Source organism: Myotis lucifugus, unplaced genomic scaffold (genome assembly GCF_000147115.1).
Source record: "Myotis lucifugus unplaced genomic scaffold, Myoluc2.0 scaffold_373, whole genome shotgun sequence".
Taxonomy (NCBI): Eukaryota; Metazoa; Chordata; class Mammalia; order Chiroptera; family Vespertilionidae; genus Myotis; species Myotis lucifugus.
Genome location: NW_005871421.1, coordinates 668,994 through 693,836, shown reverse-complemented (window position 1 = coordinate 693,836; position 24,843 = coordinate 668,994). Strand labels below are relative to the sequence as shown.

Below are 24,843 nucleotides of genomic sequence, written 5' to 3'. Positions count from 1 at the left end.
CTTTGAACCATTGGGAGCCTGAGATCCAGGCAGCCATGAAAAAACCTGAGCCACAGCCAGAGAGGGGATTGAAATGCAGGGCCTCCAACTCCCAGGCCACATGCTATCTGGGGATCAGAACTTACCAGGCTCACAGTCCAGTAACCAATATCCAAGAAGGTCATTGGGTGCCACTGTCTTACAGAAGGAAGCCTGGGCCTCAGGGAAGGGGGTGACCCCCGTATACTCCTGGCAGGGTGGCCACCGGAAGACCATTTTTCTGCCTCTGGATTCCAACAGCCATGTCTACACTAGTGCTCAAGGCTGTGGACAGGCCTTCCAGGAGCCTCGTTTTCTGCCCCAGCGAAGAGTGGCAGGGAAGTGCACACTCTGGTGTGGCTGAGGGTATGGTGTGAGGTAGGGAGTAGCAGGATGGAGAAGTTGGCTAGCTCCAGGGTCTTGAATCCCATACCAACAAGTGTAGACTTTAGTTTACAAAGCAGTGAGTCTCAGGAGGGTCCCCTGGGACTGGAGGAGGATCCCAGAAAACTGAATTTTAATAAGTGTCTCAGATGGACCAAGACCCACACTCTGGGAAAAGAAGCTGCAATGACATTGACAAGTTTTAGGGAACTGACACTCGCTGAGTTGGAGAGGATAGATTGATGGGGCAAGAATGGAGGCAGAGAGACCATAAAGGGGGCTGTCCTGAGTGTTCAGCCAAGGAAAGATAAAGTCTGAAGTGACAATAATAATAGTTAACCCTTAGAGAGTGCTTACCATACATCACATGCCAGACCTGCGCTAAGCACCTTACCTGGGTAATCTCATTAAATTCTCTCAACAGTTCTGGGTGGTAGGTATTATTATTATTATTATTATTATTATTATTATTATTATTATTTCACAGTTGAGAAAAGTGAGGCCTACAGAGGTGATGGGACTTGCCCCAAGTGTATGTTGGGAGAGACAGAAAGTGGATGTCACCCCTTCTCTCTGGGCAGTCACGGGGGATGGCAGGATTGGAGAGAACTGTGGGGGCTGAGGGAGAGGGGTGAACTGTAAGTGGGCAGTTCTAGGTCCCTAACTCTCCGTGTCTTCAATCAAAGGCTGAAGGAAGCTCAGCCCACTCCTCCCGCTGCCTTCCTCCGTCTCTGCTTTCCTGCTGCTTCAGGGGGCCTCCAGGGGACCGGGCTGAGCACTGTGTGTGACAAGTACACATCTCAGCAGAATGTTTCTGGCACCCAATGTCGTCCATTCACACAGGTCCCCATGGAGATGGCCTGACTGGACCTTCACCCTGAGAGGCCTTTAGCTGGTCAGCCATGCCCTTCAGGGCTGGCAGCTTCTCTGTTCTCTCCATGTCACCCTTCAAAGCAGTCATTTCTGCCCAGCCTTCAGCTGTTCCCTCCCCAGGGTCCTTTTTTTTTTCTTCTTTTTTAATATTGATTTCAGAGAGGAAGGGAGGGGGAGAGAGATAGAAACGTCAAGGATGAGAGAGAATCATCAATCGGCTGCCTCCTGCACGCCACCTACTGGGGATGGAGCCTGCAACCCAGGCATGTGCCCTGGACAGGAATCAAACTCGGGACCCTTCAGTCCGCAGGACTACGTTCTATCCACTGAGCCACCCAGCTAGGCCCTCACCAGGGTCTTGCTGCCTCCTTGTGGAGTGGGATTAGCCACCCACAGACCTCTGGCCTGAACCACTTTTCTGGGCTCCATTAACCCACTGGGAAGCAGGCTACTGGCCTTTCCAGCTGGGACTCCTACATCTCTCATCACTCCACTTCCCTCTTTCTCCTTTCTCCTTGTAGCCCAGTGAATCTTTTTTTTTTTAAATATATTTTATTGGGTTTTTTACAGAGAGGAAGGGAGAGGGATAGAGAGTTAGAAACATCGATGAGAGAGAAACATCAATCAGCTGCCTCCTGCACACTCCCTACTGGGTATGTGCCCGCAACCAAGGTACATGCCCTTGACCGGAATCGAACCTGGGACCCTTGAGTCCGCAGGCCAACGCTCTATCCACTGAGCCAAACCGGTTAGGGCCCAGTGAATTTTTTTATCCTGTGTACATTGGGGGTCCAAACTTCATCAAGTTCACAGGCAGCAAGAGGAGCCACCAGGCAGTTTGCTTCCAGAGTCTGTACTCTTAACCATACCGCCTTTGGACAACAGGTGAGGAAATGAGCTCTAGGTTCATTTCAAACCCATGTCCAGCCGCTGGCGCCCCAGCTCACAGCCATCTGCGGGATTTGCAAAGCCGTCAAAACTACCATACCCACAATGCTGTGCGGACAGTAAGGGCCTTCTCTAGTTTAGCTGTCCGAAGTACTGCCTGCGTGCTCTTCGGGAGAAATATGTGTACCCGAACCGTTCGGGTCCTTCCTCTATCTCCAGAGGGCAAAGTAAAAGTTTTTTTTCTTTATATCACCCTCTTTGTCTTACTCGTTGGAGGACCGAAACAACTCTGCTCTTCTTGGGCTTCACTAAAGAGAGGACCCGTGACCTCTGACACAAGATGGCGGCGCCCAGCGCCGTCGGTCTCGCTGTTGACCTGAGTGAACGAAGGCAGTGAACCCCGCATCATGTCGAAGCTCATCCGGGCCACTCGGGCGGCCAAGAAACCCGAGGTCGGCGGCGTGATCCGGACCATCGTGCGAGCCGGCCAGGCCATGCCGGGGCCCCCTCTAGGCCCCGTCCTGGGTCAGGTGCAGCGCGCGGGATCTCGGCGTGGGAGGCGCCGGAGGGTGGGAGCTGGTGCTGGGGCGGAGGGGGCGGGCTCGGGAGCCGGGGAGGCCTCGGTTCCAAGCGCGGCTCTGCCACCACTCGCTAACGTGCCTCCTGGAGGCCCCGCCTCCTCAGCCCGTCCCCAGCGGACTGTGGTGAGGATGGAGAGGGCTGCTGCCTGCAGAGCACCGGCTCTCAGTGGTCGTTGGATCTGGGTGGAGGGAAGAGGAAGGGGTCATGGAGACTTGGAGATGGAAGCGGGAGGGAGCCTCCTTGCTCCCTGTACCAGCCCCTGTGCTTCCGCCACAGCGAGGCGTCTCCATCAACCAGTTCTGCAAGGAGTTCAACGAGAAGACGAAGGACATCAAAGAAGGCATCCCTTTGCCCACCAAGATCTTCGTGAAGGTGCCGATCGATCACGACTGCGAGCCCAGCTCCTTGTCCTCTCCCCCCGCGCCCGCAGGCTCGGGACGGGTCGCCGGGGGTTGCCACCCCGTTCCTCACCCGGGGCGGGTCTCCTCCTGTTCCTGGGCCCCACGTTCCCTGTCCACGCAGGGGAGACGACGGCCTCTTTTCCGAGCCCGCCCGCCGGGTCGCAGGCCTTCCATTGTCCTTTCACTTCCTTGGGGCTTCCTGAGTAGAGCTGGGCCTGGACCCGAGGGGACGCGGCTGTTGGCTACAGATTTATTTCTCTTGTGGTTTTGTGGTCTTTTGGAGGGACACCATCAGAAAGGGACTCAAGGGAAGGGGAGACGGGAAGTTAGAAGTCCCCTCGGTTGGGGAAGCAGGGGTTGGGAGAGGCAGGAAGAGATATTCTCACATTTCTTCTTTTTTTTTTTCATTAAGCCCGACAGGACGTTTGAAATCAAGATAGGACAACCCACTGTCACCTACTTCCTGAAGGCAGCTGCTGGGATTGAAAAAGGGGCCCGGCAGACAGGTAAGGGTCGGGGTAGGCCCCTGGGATTTGGAGGGAGGGGGGGTCTGAAGGAGGCAGTGACACCCGAAGGGCTATTTGTTTCTTCCGTCCAGGGAAGGAGGTGGCAGGCCTGGTGACCTTGAAGCACGTGTATGAGATTGCTTGTGTCAAAGCTCAGGATGATGCCTTCGCCCTGCGGGACATGCCCCTGTCCTCTGTTGTCCGCTCCATCATCGGCTCTGCCCGCTCCCTGGGCATTCGTGTGGTGAAGAAGTGAGTGTTCCGGGGAAACACAGTGCCAGGGGAGGACCTGGACAGCTCTTGACTTTGGGGCAAGACAGAGCGTGCGCATTAGTGGAAGCGTCTGCTTCTGAGTCAGAGGACCTTAGAGTCTTGGGAGCCCCATTCATTCATTTGAATGCACTTGTTAAGGACCCTCTATGTGTTAGAGGGAACTAGATAGCCATGCTTGGCCCCACTTTTAAGGAACTCACAGTCCAGAGCTGGAGGCAGATGCACAGCTGGAGCATTAGACTGCAGGCAGGCAGTGTTGAACGACGACAGCTGTCTTGAGAACAAGGTGTAGGACTCCTGATTTGCCTGGTGTGTCAATGGGAACTTTGTAGGCGAGGTGACGAGACCTGGAAAAGGAAGTCAAGGACTGGGGGCAAGCATTCCAAAAAGTGGAGATTCCTGTGAAGGATGGAAGGTGAAAGAGTGCAGCAGAGAAGTTCAGTGTAATCTGGTATACAATCCGGCATTACAGGCAGAATAGGAAACAGTGTGAGAGAGGCCAGGCCAACAGGGGCCCCCACCTCGGGCTTCAGATGACCTCAGCAATTGTGTCTTTGAAGTGAGATGTTAGGTGAGAGGGCGTCTAGCCCAGACAACAGCAGGGTCAGCTCTCAACCCTTTACTGGTCTTTTGCTGCCGGTCATTTCCCAAAAGAAGTGGGGTTAAGCGGGGAACAAGAATGGGCTTCACTTTTCTCAGATCTTTACTTTTGCTGGGAGTACAGAAATGAGTATGTCTGGTCCCTGTTCAGGGGAGACACGCATGCCCAAAGACTTTATTGCACAAAGTGTTGTGGGGCACAGAGGAAGAGCCAGTTCATCTGGGCTGAGTTATAGCCGGGGCCTCAAAGGACCGTAGGGCTTAAAGAAGGGAACAAAAGGCAGAGGTGGTGAGGATGGTGGGGTGACATTCCTGGCACAGGAAGCAGATGAGCAAAGGTAGGAGAAGTCCAGGAGGGGAGAAAGGATTCAGAGACAATGACGTGGGCCACTCACTTACCATCTGTGTTTTTGTACCCGCAGCCTCAGTTCGGAAGAGCTGGCAGCTTTCCAGAAGGAGCGAGCCATATTCTTGGAGGCTCAGAAAGAGGCGGATTTAGCAGCTCAGGCAGAAGCTGCCGCTGCCAAGAAGTGACCCCTGTCCTGCGCACTCCAGAATTTTGAAGGGAGCAGCTGGAACGGCTGTGCCGAAGGGGAGATGACACCAACCTGATTATTATTGCCCTGACTTAGATTATATATTTTTACACGTATGGATGTATCAGGGGATTCAGCCTAAATAAACATCTTTTGTCACCCTCTCTTGAGTTCTGTCTTAGGGCCCTAGGGGAAAGGGACCAGTACTGATGGTGGCAACACAGACAGTAGGGCTCTTCCTGCTGCTTCTCAGATACATGATCCGAGGCTCAGCCAAGAAGAGCAACTTGTCCAGGTTGAATCGGTGGCAGAGGTCGGAGTAGCCCTCCTCCCCACCGATGACAAAGCAAGCAGGGTAGGTGGGAGCTGCGAACGCTGGGGCTCGTGTGTACAGAAGCAGCAGATGTTGCTTGTGCTGTAATCAGAAACATTTCTTAACTCTTGGGGACTTGCCAGTTCAACAGAAACAGACCCCTGTGGTGACTTCAGGTCACAGCCCCAACAGTGTTGCTGCACAAGTGCCTCAGGTCCCTCTACGAAGCTGGTCCTGGCACTGGATCAGGTGTTAGCTGAATGTGAACCATTGGGCTCGTGGCTACAGACCCATGGAAGAAGCAAAGCTGCAGGAGGTCCCTGCCCGAGGCCGGAGAAGACCTGAGGAAGCCCTGGCCTTTGTTTTCCCCCATTCCCCAGAACATCAAGGACTTGTCCTTGCAGGGAAGAGAGGAGGAGTCGGGGCAGAAATGGATTCACGTTTACTGAGCACCTGTTACATGCTAGTCTCTATTTTGCACCAAGATTTGGAAAATAACACACTCCAGTTTGGGTAATCCCACCACCCAGATGAGACTCCTAACAGTATTTAGGTATATATCTTTTCTACTCTTTTCTTTGTGCATGTATTTATATGTAACTTTTTTTTAAAAAAATAAAGTGGTGTCCTACTCTAGATACTGTTGTATTTTACTTTTAACTTGGCAATTATTTAGAACGTTTTTCATTATCTTCTTTAAGCCATTTTTGATGACTGCTTAGTATTTTGTCTTGTGGGTGGACCGTAATTCATTTAACCAAGTCCTCAGAAGCAGCAATAAAATAACTGTTGACTATTTTGTTTGTATTAAAATATATATACAGCCCCGCTGGGTATGGTTGAGTGGTTGAGCATGACCCAAGAGGTCACGGTTTGATTCCCAGTAAGGGCACATGCCCAGGTTGCAGGCTCGATCCCCAGTGGAGGTGTGCAGGAGGCAGTCAATTGATGATGTTTCTGTCTGTCCCTCTCCCTTCCTCTCTAAAAATCAATAAACATTTAATATATATCACACATACACAAACTTAGGATGAACATCATTTGCAAAACAGTTTTTGAGTGGCTTATTATCAGGTACTGGGCTCAGTGCTCCTACTACTGAGCTCCTACTACAGAATAAATGTGAGAGACACAGTTCCTGCCTTCAGAGAACTGGTTCTTTCCCTTACTGAATGACATACTGTGCACTTCTTGCAGACTGTTCACTTAGTTTTTGTTATGTCTCCCACAGCTAGAATGCACCAAGGGAAGCTGTTTCCCTGCAGGACCAGGCTGAAGAAAGAAACTCATGTCCTGAGACTTCCAACCCACCCCCAGGGACCTTGTGCCTTGTTCGCTGTTGCAATGTCAGCACCCAGAACACTGCCACATGTAGGTATTGTAAATACTGTTTATCACATGAAGAAATGAGGCTGCAGAGCCAGCACTTGCACTCAGCCTTCATGACCCCAAAACTTGAGCTCTTTCTCCTACATTCTGCTCCCAGGGCAGAGTCTGGTATCGGTAGGAAGAGAACTGGCTGAGAGTCAGATGTGAGAATGCCATTAGGCGAGTCCTTTCCTCTCCCTGGGCCTCAGTATTCCATTCATCTGGTCTAAGCTATAAAGCTCCGAGAGGAACAGAAGCAGATACTTCTTTGTCCAGCAGGTGGCGCTATTGGCTCTTCTAATTTTTTCTCTCCAACTAACTTGGTGGCCAGGGTCTCTTTCTGAAGTCACCTGCCTTCTCACCAAAACGCACACTCTCTCCTATCACCCACCACCTCCACCAATCACCAGTGAAGTGCTTTTTTCTCATATATTTTTGTTTATTGATTTCAAAGAGGAAGGGCGAGGGAGAGAGAGATAGAAACATCAATGATGACATAGAATCATTGATCAGCTGCCTCTTGCACACCCCCTACTGGGGATCCAGCCCACAACCTGGGCCTCCTGGTTCATAAATGGACAGTCAGCCACTGAGCCACACCAGCTGGACTCCAGCCCCAATTTACCTGAGAAGAAACTGAGGCTCAGGTTCCACTCAGCAAAACGTTGGTGAATTTAAATCCAGGCCTTTTTGTCTCCTAATTTTTCCCCCTACCATGCCCTGTGGCTGTTGGGCCCTCAAGCTCAGAGGAAAACAGTATTTTTGAAAGCTTTAGTATGCAGACCTGGAGGGAAGAGGCTCCCTGCTCCAGTTCAAGCCTGCCCTCTCGGGTAACTGGGACGGGATGATTTGAGATGGTGGTTCACGGGCTTTGGGGTCAGAGGACCCAGCCCAGGGCTCGGGTGCAGATGACGTGTTTCCCACTTATGGCTCTCACCGACTGTGGGGAAATCACTTTTTCCCTGTGACACTCCGTTTCTTCATTAGTGAAATGGCGCCAATAGGCCTGATCAGAGGCTTCGCGGCAGTGAATGAGGGATATAAAAGTGTTTGTCAGCTGCAAGGCCCACGCAAGGTGGTTATCATTTCCAACAGGCCACCAAGGGAAGCTGTTTCCCTGCAGGACCAGGCTGAAGAAAGAAACTCATGTCCTGAGACTTCCAACCCACCCCCAGGAAAATGCCAAGCGGAATCCGATACCCATCCCCAGGCCCTTCTGCTGCTCCCACACTGTGAGCACTTCAAGCCTGAACATGGAGGAGATGCCAATACCCGCTGGCATTTTGAAGTCAAGTTGTGGCATCTGCTGTTTCAGCTCCAGACTCTCCAGCTTCCAGCACGGGTGGACAGCACACTGTGCACTCAGATGTTGCATGAACAAAGGAACGAGCGAATGAGTGAATCAAGAATCAAGACAGCCAGGCTGTCTGCAGGTCCAGGCTTTACTTCCAGACCCCCACACTCCCATCTGGGCCTTCCAACCTTCTCAAGTCCCCCCCCCCCCCGCTTCCCTCTTTACAGCATGACACCAGAGGTACCAAAAAGGCAAACTGGACTTTATTATAAAGTTGGCTACAAAGTCACCACAGCACCACGAGGTGGCCACCTGGGCAGGCCCAGGCAGTCTGGCAGCCGGGTGAGTCCTGCACCAGGTACACGCACTCGTGCAAGCACACGTGTGACAGCGGCAGGTCTGCCTTCCTCCATCGGAAAGAAACGTAGCGTCTCTTCACGCCCCCCACCCCAGGTGCGGGGCGCAAAAGTCACAAGAAGGGCCGCCAGGGCGGCAGAGTCCATCGGAATTGAAATCCCGTTACTGGTGTGTAGAGAATTCTACGTGGGTGTCAAGAGCCCCTCGGGGCACAGGCTGGCCCGAATGGGTGCTGCCTTTCCCCCACCAAGGCCCAGGGGTGGCTTGGCCCCCAGGCGTGGAGAACTGGCCCAAGCCCATGGGGCAGCACAGGGGGTAAGTGAGACTCCCCCATTCTCCACTTGAAATCCCATTCAAGGAAACTCACTACGAGTGAATACAGATTGAAATGGAAACTGGGATTGCTGGAAGTCTCTAAATATTAAAAAGAAGCTCCCCTCCCTAGCCCTCCCCCCTCCCCTCACCCAATCCTGCAGGGCCTGGGGAATCAGATATATCCCCCTCCAGCCCCTAGAATCCCCCCAACAGTCCCGGGGGGGTGGAGAGCAGCTCCACGTCTTGATGACAATATGCCATACTTGACGACGTTAAGTCACAGACTTATTCAAAACGTTGGTTCCCCTCCACTTCCATCTGCAGAGAGAGAGAGAGAGAGAAAGAGAGAGAGGACAATCAGTAGGCCTGTTAGGAAAGATAGGCTGAGGATGTGGCACATAGTATATGGGCTTCAAATATGTTGGCCCAATGACTGAATGATCACCAGCGGTTCAGCAGAAAAGGGAGCAACTTGGACAGACGAAGTGAAACCATGGCTATAGTTTTGGAATGGATGGAGCCATAGCAGGCAGCCTCTCTTACTTTTCCAAATGCCTATAAACACTTAGTCTATATCCCCTTTGGGGGGTAAGAATACTGAGATGGGGCTCTGATGCCTCTTCCATCAATTTGTGTGTGGCCTTAGGCAAGTTTCTTTAACCCTGGGACCTTGATTGTCTTCATCTGTAAAATAGGGTGATGATGGCTGATCTAGGTCCTTCACCGAGTTAAGGAGGAGAAACCATTAGTGAAGGATCCTCTTGCATTTATCCCACACCCCTAACCCCTGCCCTTCAGGCCTACTTGTCAGGAATTTCCAGATTATTTTTCATTAGTTCTTATTCTCACTGCTTCCCTAGGCAGCAGACAATATTATCCCATTAATAAAGTTGAGGTACAGAGAGGGGAATTTACTCATTCCACCCAGTATCTCGCTGGCAGGACAGGACTTGAGTTCTTGAACTTTTGGGCTGGACTCACCTTCATGGAAGCTGTCTTGAACTTGGCTCTGGAGTTGATGCAACTCATCAGGAAACCCATCGTAGGGGAATGCTGAGACACCTGTCTCAAAGGCGGTTTCATATGTGGCCAGGTCCTCCAGGAAGCTGTGGTCTTCTGGGGACAGGTTGTTGCAAGGCGACAGGGCCCCTCCTGGGACCGCTGCCTCAGTATCCTCTGAACTCCATTCCCCATTGGGGTCTGGGGTAGAGAGATCCATGAAGATGTCTTCCACGGGCACCTCTTCCAGGAATATGTTCCCAGGGTCAACCAGGAAGTCCAGCTCCTGGCATTTCCAGGGTTTCAGATCCAGGCTGAGCACAGGAGGGCCAGACCCTGACAGGGACAGGTTGGAGTCCAGGGGCTCCAGCCCCCCAAGTGGCTCCAGCCCGCCTGCGCAAGCATCAGCTGAAAAGGGCCTGTCCATGCCCTGAGCCAACTGGCTGATCTGCTGGATGAGACGGTCTATCTCATTCTGCTGCTTCTCGGAGTAGTGGAAGAAACTCTGCTTGACTGGAGAGGCCTCGGGTGTAAGCAGGCCTTCGGGCACCAGGGGGACGTCCACAGAGAGGGAGCCCCGGAGCTGGGCGAGGGCCAGGAGTGTGCAGTCCCCATTACCAGGGCTGCTGGGGCTTGGAGGCAACTTCTCATAGAGAAAACTGCATCCCTCCTGGGCGAAGTAAGTCTTGCTGGGATTGGGACTCAGTTGTTCTGGGAAAGTTTGGCTGGGGCTGTTCAGATGTGCCGGGAATGCTGTGCTGGGAGGAGTCAGCTGCTCATGGGCAGGGCTGCCCAGAGGCTCGGGGAAGGGAGCAGTGCTGGGAAGCAGCTGGTCTGGAAAGTTGGTGGTGCAGGGAGTCAACTGATCTTCGTAGCTTCTGGCTGAGGTTTTGGTCAGCTGGCCTTGTAGTGGGCTAGTCAGTGGATCTGAGAAGGTGGCACTACTGGGCGTCAGTTGATCGGAGAAGGTCACGGCGCTTGGAGTCAGCTGTTCTTGGAGAGAGCTGGATGGAGTGGACAAGTGGGCTTGGAAGGGCTCATGGAGGCTGAAGAGGAAGGCACAGCCTCCTGGCTGGTGGGGTGTATAGGGTGGGGTGCACACAAGATCCTTGCTCAGGTCGGCTGGAAGAGAAGGCTCAGGGCGAGGTGGGAACGTCAGGTAACTGAAGCCCAGCTCTTTGGGAGGTCGGGGAAGCTCTTCTGGTGTTGAGACAGCACCCATTTCAGGAGCAGGGGGGAAACCGGTGCTTCTGGGAGCCCCCAGGGCTGGGGTAAAGAGTGGGTTACGGCTGGAGCACTGTCCCTGGGAAAGGATGTTCTCAGGGAATGAGGGCAATATGGTTGGGGTACCCAGGACATAGGTTGCCTGAGTGTCTTCAGAGTTCAGCTGCTGGCGGAGGCTCCAGGCCTCTGTGTTACTGGAGAGGAGAGAAGAGATAGCCAGTAAGGATTTGGTGCCCATTCCCAGAGCAGTTCCCAGATTTGTATCTCCTCCATGCCCCCCTCAGCTGCCCCCCCCCCCGCTCAGGCTCCTGCCTCGCAGCTCACCTGATTGGGTAGTTATTGGCAGTAATGGGGCCCTCTGGACCTTCTGAATATAACAGGCAATAAATCCATGCCCAGCCTCCAGGCTTGGCCTGCAGTCTCACTACCATCTCTGCCTGAATATCTCCACTCTCAGCCACTGAAGGGAAAGAAAAAATGCAGAGTTAGGACACATATCACATAACATCACCTAAACTATCACCCCACTGACCTCTCCACTGAGTTTGGGATCCATAACATCCTCTTCTGACTACCCTAACCTGTACCACTCAGCTCCCCACCTTGACCTCACCGCTGGGAGTCCCCCAGTTCTGATGCTATTTTCACCTTTACTCCTCACCTAATGTGCACCCTATAGCATCCAAAACTGCTGGCCTCAGGTGCCTCCCCAGCATCAGCCTCAACCAGACCTTCCTGGTAGGGTCTCCCATTCCCTTTCCCAGCTCCCTGTCTTGTCCCCAGCTTTTCTGGACACTCACATAGGCGGTAGTGTTGAACAGAAGCGTGGCCCAGGTCCTCAGGGTGCAGCAGTCCATACCATGATTTACAGAGCAGTTCACTGCGCTCAAAGCCCAGGTAGATTAGGACACTGGGAAAGCGGAAAGGGTGAGGTCAGCTTTCTGTTTTCCCTGCTTGCCATGGCCTCTCACTCCCTCCCAGGTCCTCTGGTCCCTTAGATCCCATCCTCCCTTCCCCTGACTCCAGAATCTAGGGTCCCCTCATCTTGGCCTGCTTTCCTCCTGGGGTCTACACACTGTGGGCTTACCTCTCAGAGATGTCCAGTAGGGCCAGGTCCTTAGCATGATGGCTCTGGAACATGGCCAAGAAGAGTGAAGCAGGCCCAGGCCCAGGACCAGGGCGGGGTCTTGGCTCCAGTGGAGCACAGAAGGCTGTGAACACAGGGTTTCCTGCCCAGTAGGCTCCAGGTGGGTGAGCATGGAACCGGCCTCGAATAAGCACCAGCTTGTTGCCTGCACTCTGGCGCCTAAGGGACTTGGAGGTGTTGAAGCGACAGCGGAAGAGGCGATCTAGGTGAGTGAAGAGGAAAACTGATAAGAAGGCAAATGGCTGAGAGAGATGGCAGATGGGGAGGGGCAAGGCAGCAGAAGGGAGATTGGACTGAGGAAGAGAGAAAGGAGTGCTCACCGGTGTCTAGGGCAGAGGGCAGGGCGAGTTGCTGGCGCACAGTTAGGTGGTCCGCTGGGTCAATGATGTCGTAGATGCTGTCGCCCTGGGCAACCAGGTCCACCTGGAGAAAGGGGAAGAGGAGATGATCCTTAGTGAAGGCGTCAAGGGCCAATCTTTGACAAATAGCATCTTGCAGGGTATAAACCCTTGCTCCCAAGTAAATCTCAGAAGTAGAAAGCTCATTGTGTCCCATCTGTGCCCTGGCCCTCAGCGCTCACCATGGAGTGGCCCAGATGCTCGCTCACACTCTCAGACAGATACAGCAGCTTCCCCTCCGCTGTGAATACAAGCAGAAAGCCAGGTAGCGCGGCCACTATGTCTTCAAGCTCTTGAGTTGAGAGAAGCCCTGTGGGGCCCCCCAGAGGAGCACCTGTGGGGTGAGAAGACATGGTGAGTCAGGAGTGAGACCAGGAGGCATGGAGTGAACTTCAGAAAATCCAGGGGAATTTCTCATGGTCCTGCCTCTGCACACACCTCTGGACCCACTGCCCGCAGTTCTTGCCTAGGGAACCTGTTGCTGGACTTCCAAGTCGGGGCCGGGCTTTCCTGCATCTCTGAATGTCAGGACCGCGGACAGCGCTACAGACACGCGCGGGTATTCAGCACCGCGGACAGCGCCTCGCCACCCGGCGGTGCTGTCTGCACCGTGGACAGCGCTACTCTATCTCTGCAACTTCCCGGGCTTTCCTCTCGGGCTCCGGGAGCGCCTCTGCGCGGGTGGGAACTGGGGCCATTGTGTCCTGGCTCTCTTCCTTGCGTAAGTCTGGCGCTAGGGACACCGTCCGGGCTCTCTATTCCCCACCCAGAACTAAGCTGAAGTCTGGACAGAGCTCGGAAGGAAAAGTGGGAGTTCCTTAGTCCCCGATCCCTTCTCTCCCAGCTCACCAACATGCCACCCTGGGCATGCGGCAGCCCCAGAGCGCTCCCTTAGCTCCACGGTCCCCAGTGTCCGCCAGCTCGGGTCTCCGAAAGCCCCAGTCTGCTCACCTCCGGCGAAGAAGACGCCCTTGCGAGTGTAGATGCAGGCAAGACTCATGATGTGCAGGTAGGACAGCCGGACCTTGTCCGCTTCGGCCAGCGGCAGCAGCTCCTTGAGGTTCCGGATCTCCGCGTTGATCTGGTCGCGGCGCGCCTTGGAGGCGCCCTTGGTGGAGCGGTACATGCCTGGCGGCTGCGGGGCTCCCGCTCCGGCGCTCCGAGCACCTGCGGTCCTGTCCCGAAGCCGGTGGCTTCTTCCTCCTCGCTTCCCCGGCTCTCGCTCCGGCTCTCGCTCCGGCTCGCTCTCTCCTCTCCTCTCCTGGGCTCCGCTCCGCTGCGCTGCCTCCCTCGCCTGCCTCGTTCCGCCTTATATAGCTCCTGCCAGGCGTGGGGGGGCACGATTTAGAGAAAGGGGGGCGGGAAAGCGGGAGGCTGGGCTCAGCAAACTGCAGCAGGAGCCACTGGCAGGCGCTCCTCCTCCCTCCCCGGCTTCCTACGTCATCCCGTGACGTAGAAGGAGAGCAGGAGGGGTGCCGGCGGGAGGGGGAGAGAGGAGGCTGCGGAGGGGGCCGGGGCTGGCGGCAGCTGAGCGGAGGGGCAGGTGCTGCGTTAGGAAGGCCTGAAGGGGGTGCAGGGGTCCAGGTGTCCGAGTGTGCTCAGCCCAGGGAAGCGACAGGGCAAGGGCGGAGGCGGCCAGAAGCCCCTGGCAGGAGAGGCTGCGGAGGGCCAGGCGGGGTTGGTTCCCACATCGATTTTTAAAGGAGATAAGAAAAGGGGGGTATGGTTGTCCACAAACCCCCCCTTCCTAGCTGCGAGCCAAAAGTCACCTTCACACGAGGGGAAGAAGGGCCTTGTTAGCCTCCGCGGGATAGGTCGCGGCTAGGGTTTCTCTCCAGGGATTCCTGGGTCTGGGATTGCCTTAGTCACTTTCAAAGAACAAGCCTCCTCCCCCCACCCCGTCCCCAAGCCAGGCCTTGGTGGTTTAGCAGGGGAGTGACGCGGGGGTGGGGGTCTCAGCCCCTCGGGTGGGGTGGAAAGGGGTCCTGAGGAAGAAGGATCCCCCGAGTCTGGCCTTGGTCCTATTTTCCCACCGCCAAGCATGGAAATAGCAGCACCTACGCTGCGGTCTGCAGGGATTCCAACGAATTAACCTCAGCCCGTGGCGGGGGAAACTGAGGCAGGGTCCAGGGCATGGTGAGGATCTGAGTCTGCACCGAGGTATCCCTTCCTCCTATGCGCCCCTGTCGCCAGCCCCCAAAGTGAGCGCCCCCCCTCCCCCCGCACCCACGCCCGACCGCAGGCTGGTGTCTCCCCGGGCTGGGGGCGGGGGCGGGGCCGGGGAATCCCAGCTCCTTATTTGGAGAGGAATCCTCCAGCGTTTGCCGCGGCGCAGCGGCGGGCGGAGCCTCGCAGCCTCCGCAACGCTCCGGAGGCCCCCCCTCCGCCTCCGGCCGGGAGGATGGGGGAGCAGCGGAGAAGCGAGGGGGCCGAGCTGGACCTATTTGGAGAGATCCTTGCACCGACACGGACCCCTTTGCTCGTCGGGCTGCCCTCCACACCCCCTGCAGACCCCTCTCCGTCTTCGGTGCTGGGACTCCTCTCTCAGCCTCTCCACCTTCCACTCTCCACATGCCCCTCCCTCGGCCTCAACTAGTTTCTTTATCTCATTGCCTGGCGGGGTGGTTTGTCTCGGCTTCCTGCGCCCTCTACTCCCAAAACAGTCCCCTTCTGCTCTCTCAAATGTCCTTTGTCAGTTTGTTTCCTTGGCCCTATCTCCTCCCCCTTCCTTTTTTTCTCTTTTCAGCACAAATGATTGCTCTCTACGGGGTCTGAGGGGTTCCTTTCTTTTCCCCAGGATCCTATAAAAGAAGAAGGGGTGGGCTAGGGGGTAGTTTAGCGAAGTCTCGCTAGGAAGACGGAGGGGGTTGTGTGAAATCCCTTGAGGGGCTGGAAATGAGGTCACTTTAAAATGGGAGAGTGGGATTGGCCTGATTGTAGGAAGTCACATAGGAAGGGTAGACATAAACGTTGAGAGCAAGAAGTGAAATTTGGGGTCAAGGAACTCCTCGCTCCTTGTGGGAAAGGGCAGTGGCGAGAGAGGCAGACTGGGAGGAGGAGACCGCCAAGCAGAAGGGTGGCCGACCGCTCGTGCCGTTTTGGCAGATGTTGGGGACATTCCTATCAACCATCCTGTGTTCAGTGGCACAACCGAAATGGAGGGAAAGGATGTGTGTGTCTGCACACTCTCTAACCCTGTTCATCTGGGTGACAGAGCGATAGTTCCACTTTCATCTCTATCTGACCCCTGACGTACGCACCCACCCCTCCCTTAGGCTTCCTGGTGGACAAGCCCTTGATCTTTGGATGTCCTTCTTGTATGACAATCCAGGGCAGCATTCCTGTTTTCTTCACGCCCGGATGAAGCTCTAGCCCTGGCTGGGACACATTCGTAGTGCCCCTCTCCATGGTGTCTATTGGTGGGGCCCAGCTGGTCTTCAGTGAGCAGAACGATCACAGTGAAAGAATGGGGCTCTGATCGCTGTCCACGGTTCTGAAAAGTCACCAGGGACATCATATTGGCCATGGTCTGCCTGGGACATCAAAGTAAGAGCTTGAGACCACACAGGCCTCAGAATGAGGTCCCAATGGGATGTCCCCTCTTCCTCTGAGGATGAATATGGGAGAGGGTACCAGGGGCCAAGATTTCTGAGCTCTAGGAGTGAAGGAAGCATGGGGGGAGAACGGGGTTCAAGGGAAGAGCCTCTGGATTTTTCCAAGAGAATAGACTGGGGGAAAGAGAGACACTCGAAGGGAAGAAGGGTCTAGAAATGGACAAAAGAGGGAGTAAAAAAAGGTTCATCCTAGTTCGCCCACTCTGATTCAAGTTGAGAAGCTCTGAATGCCCCAATGTCTCCTCTCTCTAGGCTAACTCCCACTCCCTTTTCCTCCCACCTCCATGGAGCTATTTTTAACAGTGAAGAACCAAAAATAGCTTGGCAGAAGCTTCAGGCCGTGGGAGAGGAGCTATTTATATCACCAGTGACAGTTCCAAAATAGCAAGCAGAAGGAGGGGGGCGGCTGGCACACTAGAGAGCTCCTGGCTGCTGCTAAAAATACTGGCAGTGTGAGTCATCCTGGCCTGGCTGAGTCACCCCACTCCTCCCCCCCTCCATGCCCCAAGCAGCAAGCAGCAGCAGCAGAATAGGCTACAGCAGCAGCAGAACAGGCTAAGAGTTGGAAGCCCGAGGTGGGGGTGGTGTCAGAGCCCATAAACTATAGGAAAGTGGGCAAGAGAGTGAATTGAGAGAGGGGTTTAGAGTGAGTATGTAGAAGAAATACAGAGAGCAGGAGCACTCCAGCCAAATCCACTGGGTGAGCCTGTAGCATTCCCAGCTATGCACTGCTGTTCGGCTATGCTCGGGCTATTAAAGGGAGGGAGCTAGACTGTGAGAGTGTGCGTGTATGTGTGTCTGTCCATTGAACCATGACTGCATTTGTATGTTTTTGTCTGTCTGCACATGTCTTTGTAGTGGTGTGTCTGTATCCCTATGTATCTATGCCTGTCTTTATAAAAAATGTCTCTGACTTCTTGTGTTGTATGTAGTTCTATGTTTGTGCCTGCCTGCCTGTATTTTTATTTTTTGCAGCTATCTATGCGCCACCTTGTCCATGTGTGTGTTTGTCTCCACATCTGAGTCTGCCCTGGGCCTTTTTCGGCATCCCATGCGGTATGGATTTGCATGTATCCCCAGCCTCAATGCACCTTCTGTTGCTGTCCTCTCTGATGTCACTTGTTGGGCTCTTGCAGCACCTCTCTCCTAACTAACTCTCACCTAACTAACCTCTCTCCACCCAGCATCTTTTCTTTCCAGCCCTTGGACCCCAATCATTTGTGAAGTTCTCTCTGCTGCATGCAGTCTCCAGTAAAAGGATGGAAGACAGGAACCCCATATGACCTCTCCCTTTTCCCTGAACAGTCCCGAAGCTTCCCTGGCCTGCAGGAGAAGTGGTTTTTCTTCACTCCATATTTGGGGAGCTGAGGGAAGAGGACTTTCTTTAGTTCTAAAAAAATGTCCTGGTGTGGGCACAGGCATGTATGGCATATGCACGCGTGCGCACACACATACACAGCTAAGAGAGAGAATGGGAGAAAAAAATATCAAGGTCCCTTCTTTACTGAGAGGAGCTCGCATCTGTTGCCATAGCAACCCGCCCACTCCTTCCCCGAAAAATCACCAAGAAGAGGTGATGGCATTGAGGAGGGATTGGCTGATTTCTTTCTTTATTATTTTTTCCGAAAAAGGACTTTTTATAGCAAGAACAGGCCGTGAGAACCCTTGCCCATATCTTTCCATAGCTTTATTGGGATATAGAGGGACATCACCCCTCAACATCTATCAGAGAAGAGGAGGTGTATCTTTTCCATAGATTTGGGGGGCAATGATCTCCTGGGAGAGAGCTGGAGGGTAAGTAGAGAGTCTGCTCCTTTAGAACAGCCCTGATGAGGGCTGCTTTTCTGGAGACTTGGGGCAAGGAATTGGACAAAGGGCTGTCAAGGTGTATCCTGTCTTGGCCAGGACAGATGTATCTATGAGAAGGAGAAAGAGGGCGGAAGAGAATGACACACACACACACACACACAGAGAGAGAATGAGTGAATATCACATGAGTATCACTGGCTGAGTCTTCAGAGCACATGACAAAATGCCAAGGAATGCAAACTCTCAGTGGTGGTCAGACAATTGGACAAGACGACTCAAGAAAGATCCACTAATGCAGTTGGTGGTGCTGCAGTCTCCTGTGATGAGGTCACAGGTGTGGCCACTTGACTTGCACCCCTGGGAACTGGGGCCATGGGCGAAGAATTTGGGGAGCATGGAAGCTTACCTTTCTTCACGTTAGTCCCAGCCTGAATCTCAAAGGCCCCTTCTAAAGCCGGGCCACCAGTGCCTGCAGCCATGTGACTTTCTCAAGTGAACTGTAGCCTCCTGCCAAAGGACAGGATGGGGGAGAGGAAGGGATTCCATGCTTCCACCTGCGCTCGGCTGGCTACAGACATGGGACCGAAGGCTGGAAAGCCAGGCCAAGAATCCGATTCTAGAGAGAAGCCTCTCCCACTTCAGTGGGCTGCTGCCATCCTCAGCTGTCAAGGGCATGGCCTGGGGCGGGGCGTTAGCTCTGAAGTGATGGAACAGAGGGATGAAAGGACGTCAGATTTGCTCTGATCCGTTAGACTATTCTCATGACAAATCGAACTCACATTATTATGCCTATTTGATGGATGGTGAACCTGAGGCTCAGAAACAGGCAAGTACTGCCTAGTCGGGTGTGGCTCAGCGGTTGAACATCGGCCCAGGAACCAAGAGGTCACCGGGTTCAATTCCCGGTCAGGACACATACTCAGGTTTCAGGCTTGATCCCAGTGTGGGGCGTGCAGGAGGAAGCTAATCAATGATTCTCTCTAATCATTGATGTTTCTATCTCTCTCCCCTCTCCCTTCCTCTCTCTGAAGTTAATTAAAAAAAAAGAAACAGGCAATTATTTACTCCATGTTACACAGCAAGTCGGCTCTTTTTCTTGCATTATGGGGTACAGCTGTGGTCTACAAAAGCTGGCCTGCATGCCAAATATGGCCCACTGAGTGATTTTGTAAATAAAGTTTTATTGACACACAGCTACATCCCTACCATCTATGGCTGTTCTCACCCCACAATGGCAGAGCTGAGCAGTTGAGACTGTATGTCCTGGAAAGCCTAAATTATTTACTAACGGGCCCTTTACAGAAAAAGTTTTCCATCTTTTAGAGTTGAGGATGAGTTCAAACTAGGACTATCTTTGCATGTCTCTACTTTTCTCACCCAGAAGCTCTCTGGGCCCAGGGCATACTAAGCTATCATTTCATCTCTTTACTCTTCCCAGTGCCATGGAGCAATAGTGTCCTGCACTCCTTAAGAGTGGAGAGATGGCCCTGGCCGGTTTGGCTCAGTGGATAGAGCATCGGCCTGCGGACTCAAGGTTCCCAGGTTCGATTCTGGTCAAGGGCATGTACCTTGGTTAGTTCAAACTAGGACTATCTCTGCATGTCTCTACTTTTCTCACCCAGAAGCTCTCTGGGCCCAGGGCATACTAAGCTATCCTCTCCCTTCCTCTCTGTAAAAAATCAATAAAATATATCTTAAAAAAAAAAGTGGAGAGATGGGGAAGCCCTCTGGAATAGGCTCCTCACTAGCTCCCAGCCTTTTTGTAGCTGTGTAGATATAGCCTCCCCATACAGGAGTGATGCTCCACATTCTGTTTCCATGGCAACATAAGTTGGAGTTGGCAATGGAGAGTCAGGGCAGTCCATTCTATCCCTATAACCCCAGCCTCAGGACTGCATTTCAGGAAGGCGGGGAGGGTGTCCCACAGTCAGTGATAAAGGTACTATCAGGGCAAAAAGTCCCAGTGGGAGGAAAATGACAGCACTGTGGGGCCTCAGGCCTCCTGGAGCCTCCGGTTTAACCCAGGGGAAGAATCTCCATGCACCTTCTCAGAAAGGTTTAGCAACTTGCCCAGGGTCACATGGCTAGAAGGAGAGGAATCCAGAATTAGAAATCAGTTTTCCTGATTTCTACTTCTTTCTATTTTTTTACTAGATTGTTCGTTTGAAATTATGGGTGTAAAGGTTTTCTAACAGATTCCCAAGCATTCCCCCCCACCCCCCACCCCAGTTCAGGGCCTAGGGCTCAGCAGTCCATGCGTGAAAGTGTCACCCTCAGAGAGCTGGTCTGTGCAATGGCTGTCTTGTCTTCATCTGCATCATAGCAGGCGGTTTTTCTTTCTCCTAAGGCCCTTTCATTATGTTTTCACTTCCCCAGTTCTCCTTGCACCGAGAAGTATTCAGAACATTTTATCTATTTATGGTTATGAAATCAACAAATCTCATGTGAAGAGGGTACACGTTGGCACCCACGTGTTGAGACAGTCAGAGCCCGGTGAATGGGCTGAGCAGAGAAGGTGAGAGGCATGGAACCATGGAGGGGACGGGAGGGGGAGAGAGTAGCTCAGGTGGGAAAAGACGAAGCTTTTCTGGGCAAGGACCTGAAGGCAGGGCTGAGAGTCGGGGGCACAAGGAATGCCGTGAGGAGCGAGTCAGCCCAGCCATATATCCCCCATGGGAGAGAAAAGCCATCAGCTGAAAACTCTCCGAATGCAGAGCAGAGCCCAACGCTCCTCGGCACCCGTGGGAGAGACAGGAGTGCAGGGCATTGGCCGTGACCCACAGGAGCAGGAGGTCGGGAGGAGGAGACAGACCTCCTACCATTCATCTATTAGATCGGCCCAGTGCTCCCCCCACCGCTCTCCAGTTGGTGTAGTCCTACTTGCCCTGCTTGTCCTCCATTTGTGCCTGGGGCTCCTCCTCAATGCCCCCCACGGCCCCTTGTGCTTCCTCGTCCTGCATCGTCACGGCTTGTCTACTTGTCTGTCTCCTCCACCTGCATCTCTGTCTGGTCTCCAGGGTCTCAGGGTCAGCATAGGGCCCGTCCACCTGGGCCTCAGTATGGAATCCCCTCATGCACACATGCCCGAGGGCCGAGTCTGTGCCCGGCTCTGGCAATGCAATGGTTGGGTCACACACACCCGGTCTTAACCTCATGGAGCATCCGGGCTGGTGAGAAGTGGGAACTGGATCGAGCCATGTACGCGGCAGGAGGTCTGCAGGGTGTTTGGGGAGAGCTAAGGAGGAGGTGTGGAGAGATGGGGAAGCTGCGTGTCAAGGGATTGTTTGACGGGGCGAGGCTGTGCTGGGCCGGGTGTTTGTGGGGGGTGGACAGTGGAGGGCAGCCCTGGAAATGAGACTGCACGGGCTCAGGTGGCCACAAAGGAGGCGGCAGCAGCCTGTTAGCAGATGTGCCGTTCGAAGGCCAAGAGGGCCGATGCAGCTGACGGTGGCTGAGGCCCCAGCTCAGCCAGGTGGTTTGGCTCCGGTGCTACAGGCAGGACGGAGATGAGACGGCTCAGTCTGAGCACAGGGGTCTGTGGGGAAAAGACTAAGTTCTTTGTGGACAGGCAGGTGGGCAGGAGGCAGAGAGGGCGGAGGTCGGGGGGGGGGGGCTCTGGAATGAGACGCCCATGCAGAGTCCTGGCTCCTCACGTTGGGCGAGTGGCTTGACCTCTCGTGCCTCAGTTTATCTACCTGCTAAACAGGCGTGTGAAGAGAGAAACAGTGGCTACATCAAAGGATGAATGAAAAAACGAAGTCAAAGCTCTTGGAACAGTGCCTGGCACGCAAAGGAGCACAATAAACATTGAAGGATGAAATGTTAGTCATTATTTTCACTTTATGAAAAATATAATTTCAAACAAGTCTCTGAAGAGATGGCCTGGGCTGCTTCAGGAGGCAGCGCTTGCCCTGTCACTGTAAGTGTGGGAACAGGGCCTGGGCACCCACCGGCTCTTTGCAGCCTTGGCCCAGTTTGGTCTGCGAGCACCAGACGGGCTGGGCCAGGCCGGAGCTGCAGACGTTTTGTCCACAACACCACCCTGAGGGGCCAGCCTGGTCCCCGTGCGCTCCTTCCGTGGGCGGCACTGGCTCATGCACGGCTCAGCAAGTCCAGGGAAGGAAGCCACACACGCCCCTCCGGTCTCAGCCGCCGAGTTCCCCTGAGGCAAACCTGACCGTGTTCTTCCCCAGCTTAAAACCCCCACGGTTCCCATCGCTCCCAATTACCAAAAGTCCTCATAGCCCTGCCCTCCTACTCACAGGTGCCTAGGCCACCATAGGCTCCAGGTTCAAGGGTCTCCTTGCTACCACCTGAATCCACCTGGTAAGATGAGCTCTTACAGATGCAGCCCTTCCCTGGACCTTATATATCTAATGCGCACATTCACTTCATCCAGACCTCACAGCATCCCTGCGACTTCTGGGCTGTTCTTACTCCCACAAGCCCTGGGTCCAGTGGAGAGGAAGTCTGTAGGGAATGGTCCATGGGATCTCAGGAAAGATGGACAGGATTAAAGGCTGCGGTGATCATGGGAAAGCAGTAGGCCTGGGACCAGGCCAGTGATAGAAGGGAAGTCCTAGAAGCAACCCAGAGACCCCCAAGCGCAGGGGGACGAGGCTCCCCACTAATGGGAATGCTGGAACTCAGGGAAAGGGCTGGACCACGGCAAGAAGAGGGTAGTGGCGATGATGGCCTATTGATGGAGCAGCTTCTAGAAGCAGAAAAAGATGGGCCTTCCGCGCAGATGGGGAGGGGAAACCAGGAAGCTTTAAGAGGAAAGACCACTTGGCTGAAGGAAACGCTCCTGAGTCACCCAGCACACAAAGGAGGGGGGCTGGAGGGGCCTCTGTCAGGACTCAAAGACCCGGGAAGAGCTGGAGGTAGGCTCAGGCCAGATGCTGGCGGATTGTGTTTGGGTGGGAGGATCAGGAGACATGGACTCTGGTCCTAGCTCTGCCATCAGCCTACTGGCGTGTGATGCAAGTCCCTTCCCCTCTCTGGGCCTCAGTTTCCTTATTTGCAAAGGGACAGTGGGTTGGACCACTTGGCCTGGAAGGGCCCTCCCATCTCTGGCAGTCTGAGCATCTCCGGGGCCCAGGCCCACCTGGCCAGTGCCTCTCAGTCTGCGGACCAAGTTTCAGCTGGGGATGAGCCCGTGTGCCCAGTGCTAGGGTCTGCGTGGGCCTGAAGTCCCAGAGCACCACGTCCTCGGCCCTCGATGAGCAGGGCCACTTTGGGTCCTAGGGACCTGGCCTGTGTGGAGGGAGGGAGAACAGGTATCGGTGCTGACCCTGTGGTTTTCCTTCTTCAAACCCAACCTACCAGGGGCTGTTCTCACAGGTCTGTGCCAGGTGCATCAGGGACTCACCATTGGAGAGATGCGATGGGTTTTACGGGGTATAAAACAGGTCATCCTCAGAGAGGCCTGCCCCGCTGTAGCTGAAGTAACTCCGGCCTGCGTGTTCCGTGGCTTCAGTCCGGTGGGAGGAGCAAACAGCACAGAAGTGTCCCACAGACCGTCAGAGAGACTCCACAGCCTGGCAAGACACCCCATTTCAGAGACTCCCAGGCGCACAGTTGGAGCGGGGGCCCCCAGAGATCATCCTCTTGGAGTGACAGCCTAGCGCAGAGATGGAGTCGCTCAGGCAACACGGCCAACACTTGCACAGGTGGACCCTGCGCCAGGTCCCTCTCCCGGCGTGGGGGCCTTTGTGCACCTCTCTAGGCTGGCCTCTGGGAGGAGGTGAAGAGAAAGAGCCTGGGCCGAGAGGCAGAGCTCGGGGTCCCAGTCTCAACAACGCACCGACTCGCCGTGTGACCTCGGTAAATAACGTCTCTTGGAAGGCTGCCTCAGTTTCCCCTTCTGTGCATTGAAGGACCAGCCCTGGCCATGGATGCCCCTTGGAAAAGCCATTCGAGGCTCAGGGCTAACTGCTCCAGAGCATGAGTCTCTCTCCTTTGCCAGACTTGGTCCCCACAGCTGGGCTGGATCCGATCCACCTCTGGTCCCAGCCCTGGTCCAGAGGAAGGGCCCAGAGATGTCTAGCGCCCACGCAGCTCCTTGAGCCTGGTCACGTACTTCACAGCTGTCTTCCAGAGTCCTGGTCAAATGCCCCCGAGGGTGCGGCAGGAAGAGTACAGGCGTTATCAGGATTGGGCAGGGAAGTCCAAGGAGTTGGGCCCACATGGCCCTGGGAGCCCGGCCAGAGCCTGCAGGCCACACCTCCATTCGGAGGCCAACTGGCACTTGTAAGCAGCCTGGAAAAGGTCTGGCTCAGGAAAGTTCCAGAGAGTGGTGGGCTGCAGGAAGCCTTTGATGGAAGCAGATGTTCACAAGCAGCAACCTGGTTGGTCGGTCATAGAGTCCATGGTGATCCAGAAGCTCCTCCAGAGTGAGATGGATCCAGAAAGCCCACCCGGGTCTGGACTCTGCTGGGGAAGAAACAGCAGCGGGTGCCACCGTGGGTAGGGGAGCCTCCACTGCGTGCAGGGCAGGGGCCGGAGACTGGCATTGGGTGCCGGCTATTTTTAATGTCAAGGAACAGGAGAATGACCTCCGTCTGGGAGGTCAGCATCCTTGGGCTCCGGCCCATGCTCTCCAGGAACAAGCATGCCACGGGAGCCTGGTTAAGTCACCACTTTTCTCTGGGCCTCGGTTTCCCTTTCAGTTGAATGAGAGGGTTGGGGAACCTGCTAAGGGCCTTCTAGCTAAATCCTAACCTGACCTCAGGCTGAGCCCAAGGAGAAGAGGGAAGGCAGAAGGCTGGAGGGGGCGCGGGTCTCCAGAGGCCCACGGGGGCCTCCCGGGCAGTGAAGTCCTCACCTGGTCACCCTGCGGCCTTGTCCAGAGAGGATCCCCACACGCTAGGCCTGGCATCCTGTTTCCTTCCAAGATTCCTATGGAACAGGAGTTTCCCCTGTTGAGAGAGTGGGGAGTGGGG

The 24,843-nt window shown here is 54.5% G+C and overlaps 2 protein-coding genes across 5 annotated transcripts in view; one reads left to right on the top strand and one right to left on the bottom strand.

Moving 5' to 3' along the window:
* The first annotated feature begins 2,488 nt into the window (after positions 1-2,488).
* Positions 2,489-5,225, top strand: MRPL11 (mitochondrial ribosomal protein L11). 2 transcript variants are annotated; one of them, XM_006101599.3, is made up of 5 exons: positions 2,489-2,693; positions 3,022-3,117; positions 3,559-3,652; positions 3,745-3,904; positions 4,948-5,225. In XM_006101599.3, the coding sequence occupies exons 1-5, from the start codon at positions 2,571-2,573 to the stop codon at positions 5,057-5,059; spliced, it is 585 nt and encodes a 194-aa protein (XP_006101661.1). In that variant the 5' UTR covers positions 2,489-2,570; the 3' UTR covers positions 5,060-5,225. The 2 variants fall into 2 exon arrangements, with proteins under 2 accessions (XP_006101661.1, XP_023620869.1); XM_023765101.1 differs by having other exon boundaries at positions 2,489-2,732.
* A 3,052-nt stretch (positions 5,226-8,277) lies between these two features.
* Positions 8,278-24,843, bottom strand: part of NPAS4 (neuronal PAS domain protein 4) — a 20,004-nt gene continuing 3,438 nt past the window's right edge. Inside the window, exons 2-11 of one of the 3 annotated variants that reach the window (XM_023765095.1) lie at positions 24,726-24,819; positions 23,271-24,334; positions 13,428-13,796; positions 12,659-12,810; positions 12,399-12,501; positions 12,019-12,280; positions 11,732-11,841; positions 11,256-11,391; positions 9,690-11,125; positions 8,278-9,026 (exon numbers count right to left, since the gene is read on the bottom strand). In XM_023765095.1, the coding sequence (XP_023620863.1) occupies positions 8,998-9,026; positions 9,690-11,125; positions 11,256-11,391; positions 11,732-11,841; positions 12,019-12,280; positions 12,399-12,501; positions 12,659-12,810; positions 13,428-13,602 (2,403 nt within the window). In that variant the 5' untranslated portion in view covers positions 13,603-13,796; positions 23,271-24,334; positions 24,726-24,819 and the 3' untranslated portion in view covers positions 8,278-8,997. The remainder of the gene's footprint in view (positions 9,027-9,689; positions 11,126-11,255; positions 11,392-11,731; positions 11,842-12,018; positions 12,281-12,398; positions 12,502-12,658; positions 12,811-13,427; positions 13,797-23,270; positions 24,335-24,725; positions 24,820-24,843) is intronic. The other 2 variants (XM_023765094.1, XM_006101598.3) reach the window with 2 other exon arrangements.

What these genes read in the sequence shown, in the direction of transcription:
- MRPL11 (XM_023765101.1), top strand. Translation starts at nt 2,571, where the DNA reads ATGTCGAAGCTCATCCGGGCCACTCGGGCGGCCAAGAAACCCGAGGTC. An exon ending in GGCGTGGGAGGCGCCGGAGG is followed by an intron (nt 2,733 to 3,021) that starts GTGGGAGCTGGT and finishes CTTCCGCCACAG; the next exon opens with CGAGGCGTCTCCATCAACCA. An exon ending in CCACCAAGATCTTCGTGAAG is followed by an intron (nt 3,118 to 3,558) that starts GTGCCGATCGAT and finishes TTTTTCATTAAG; the next exon opens with CCCGACAGGACGTTTGAAAT.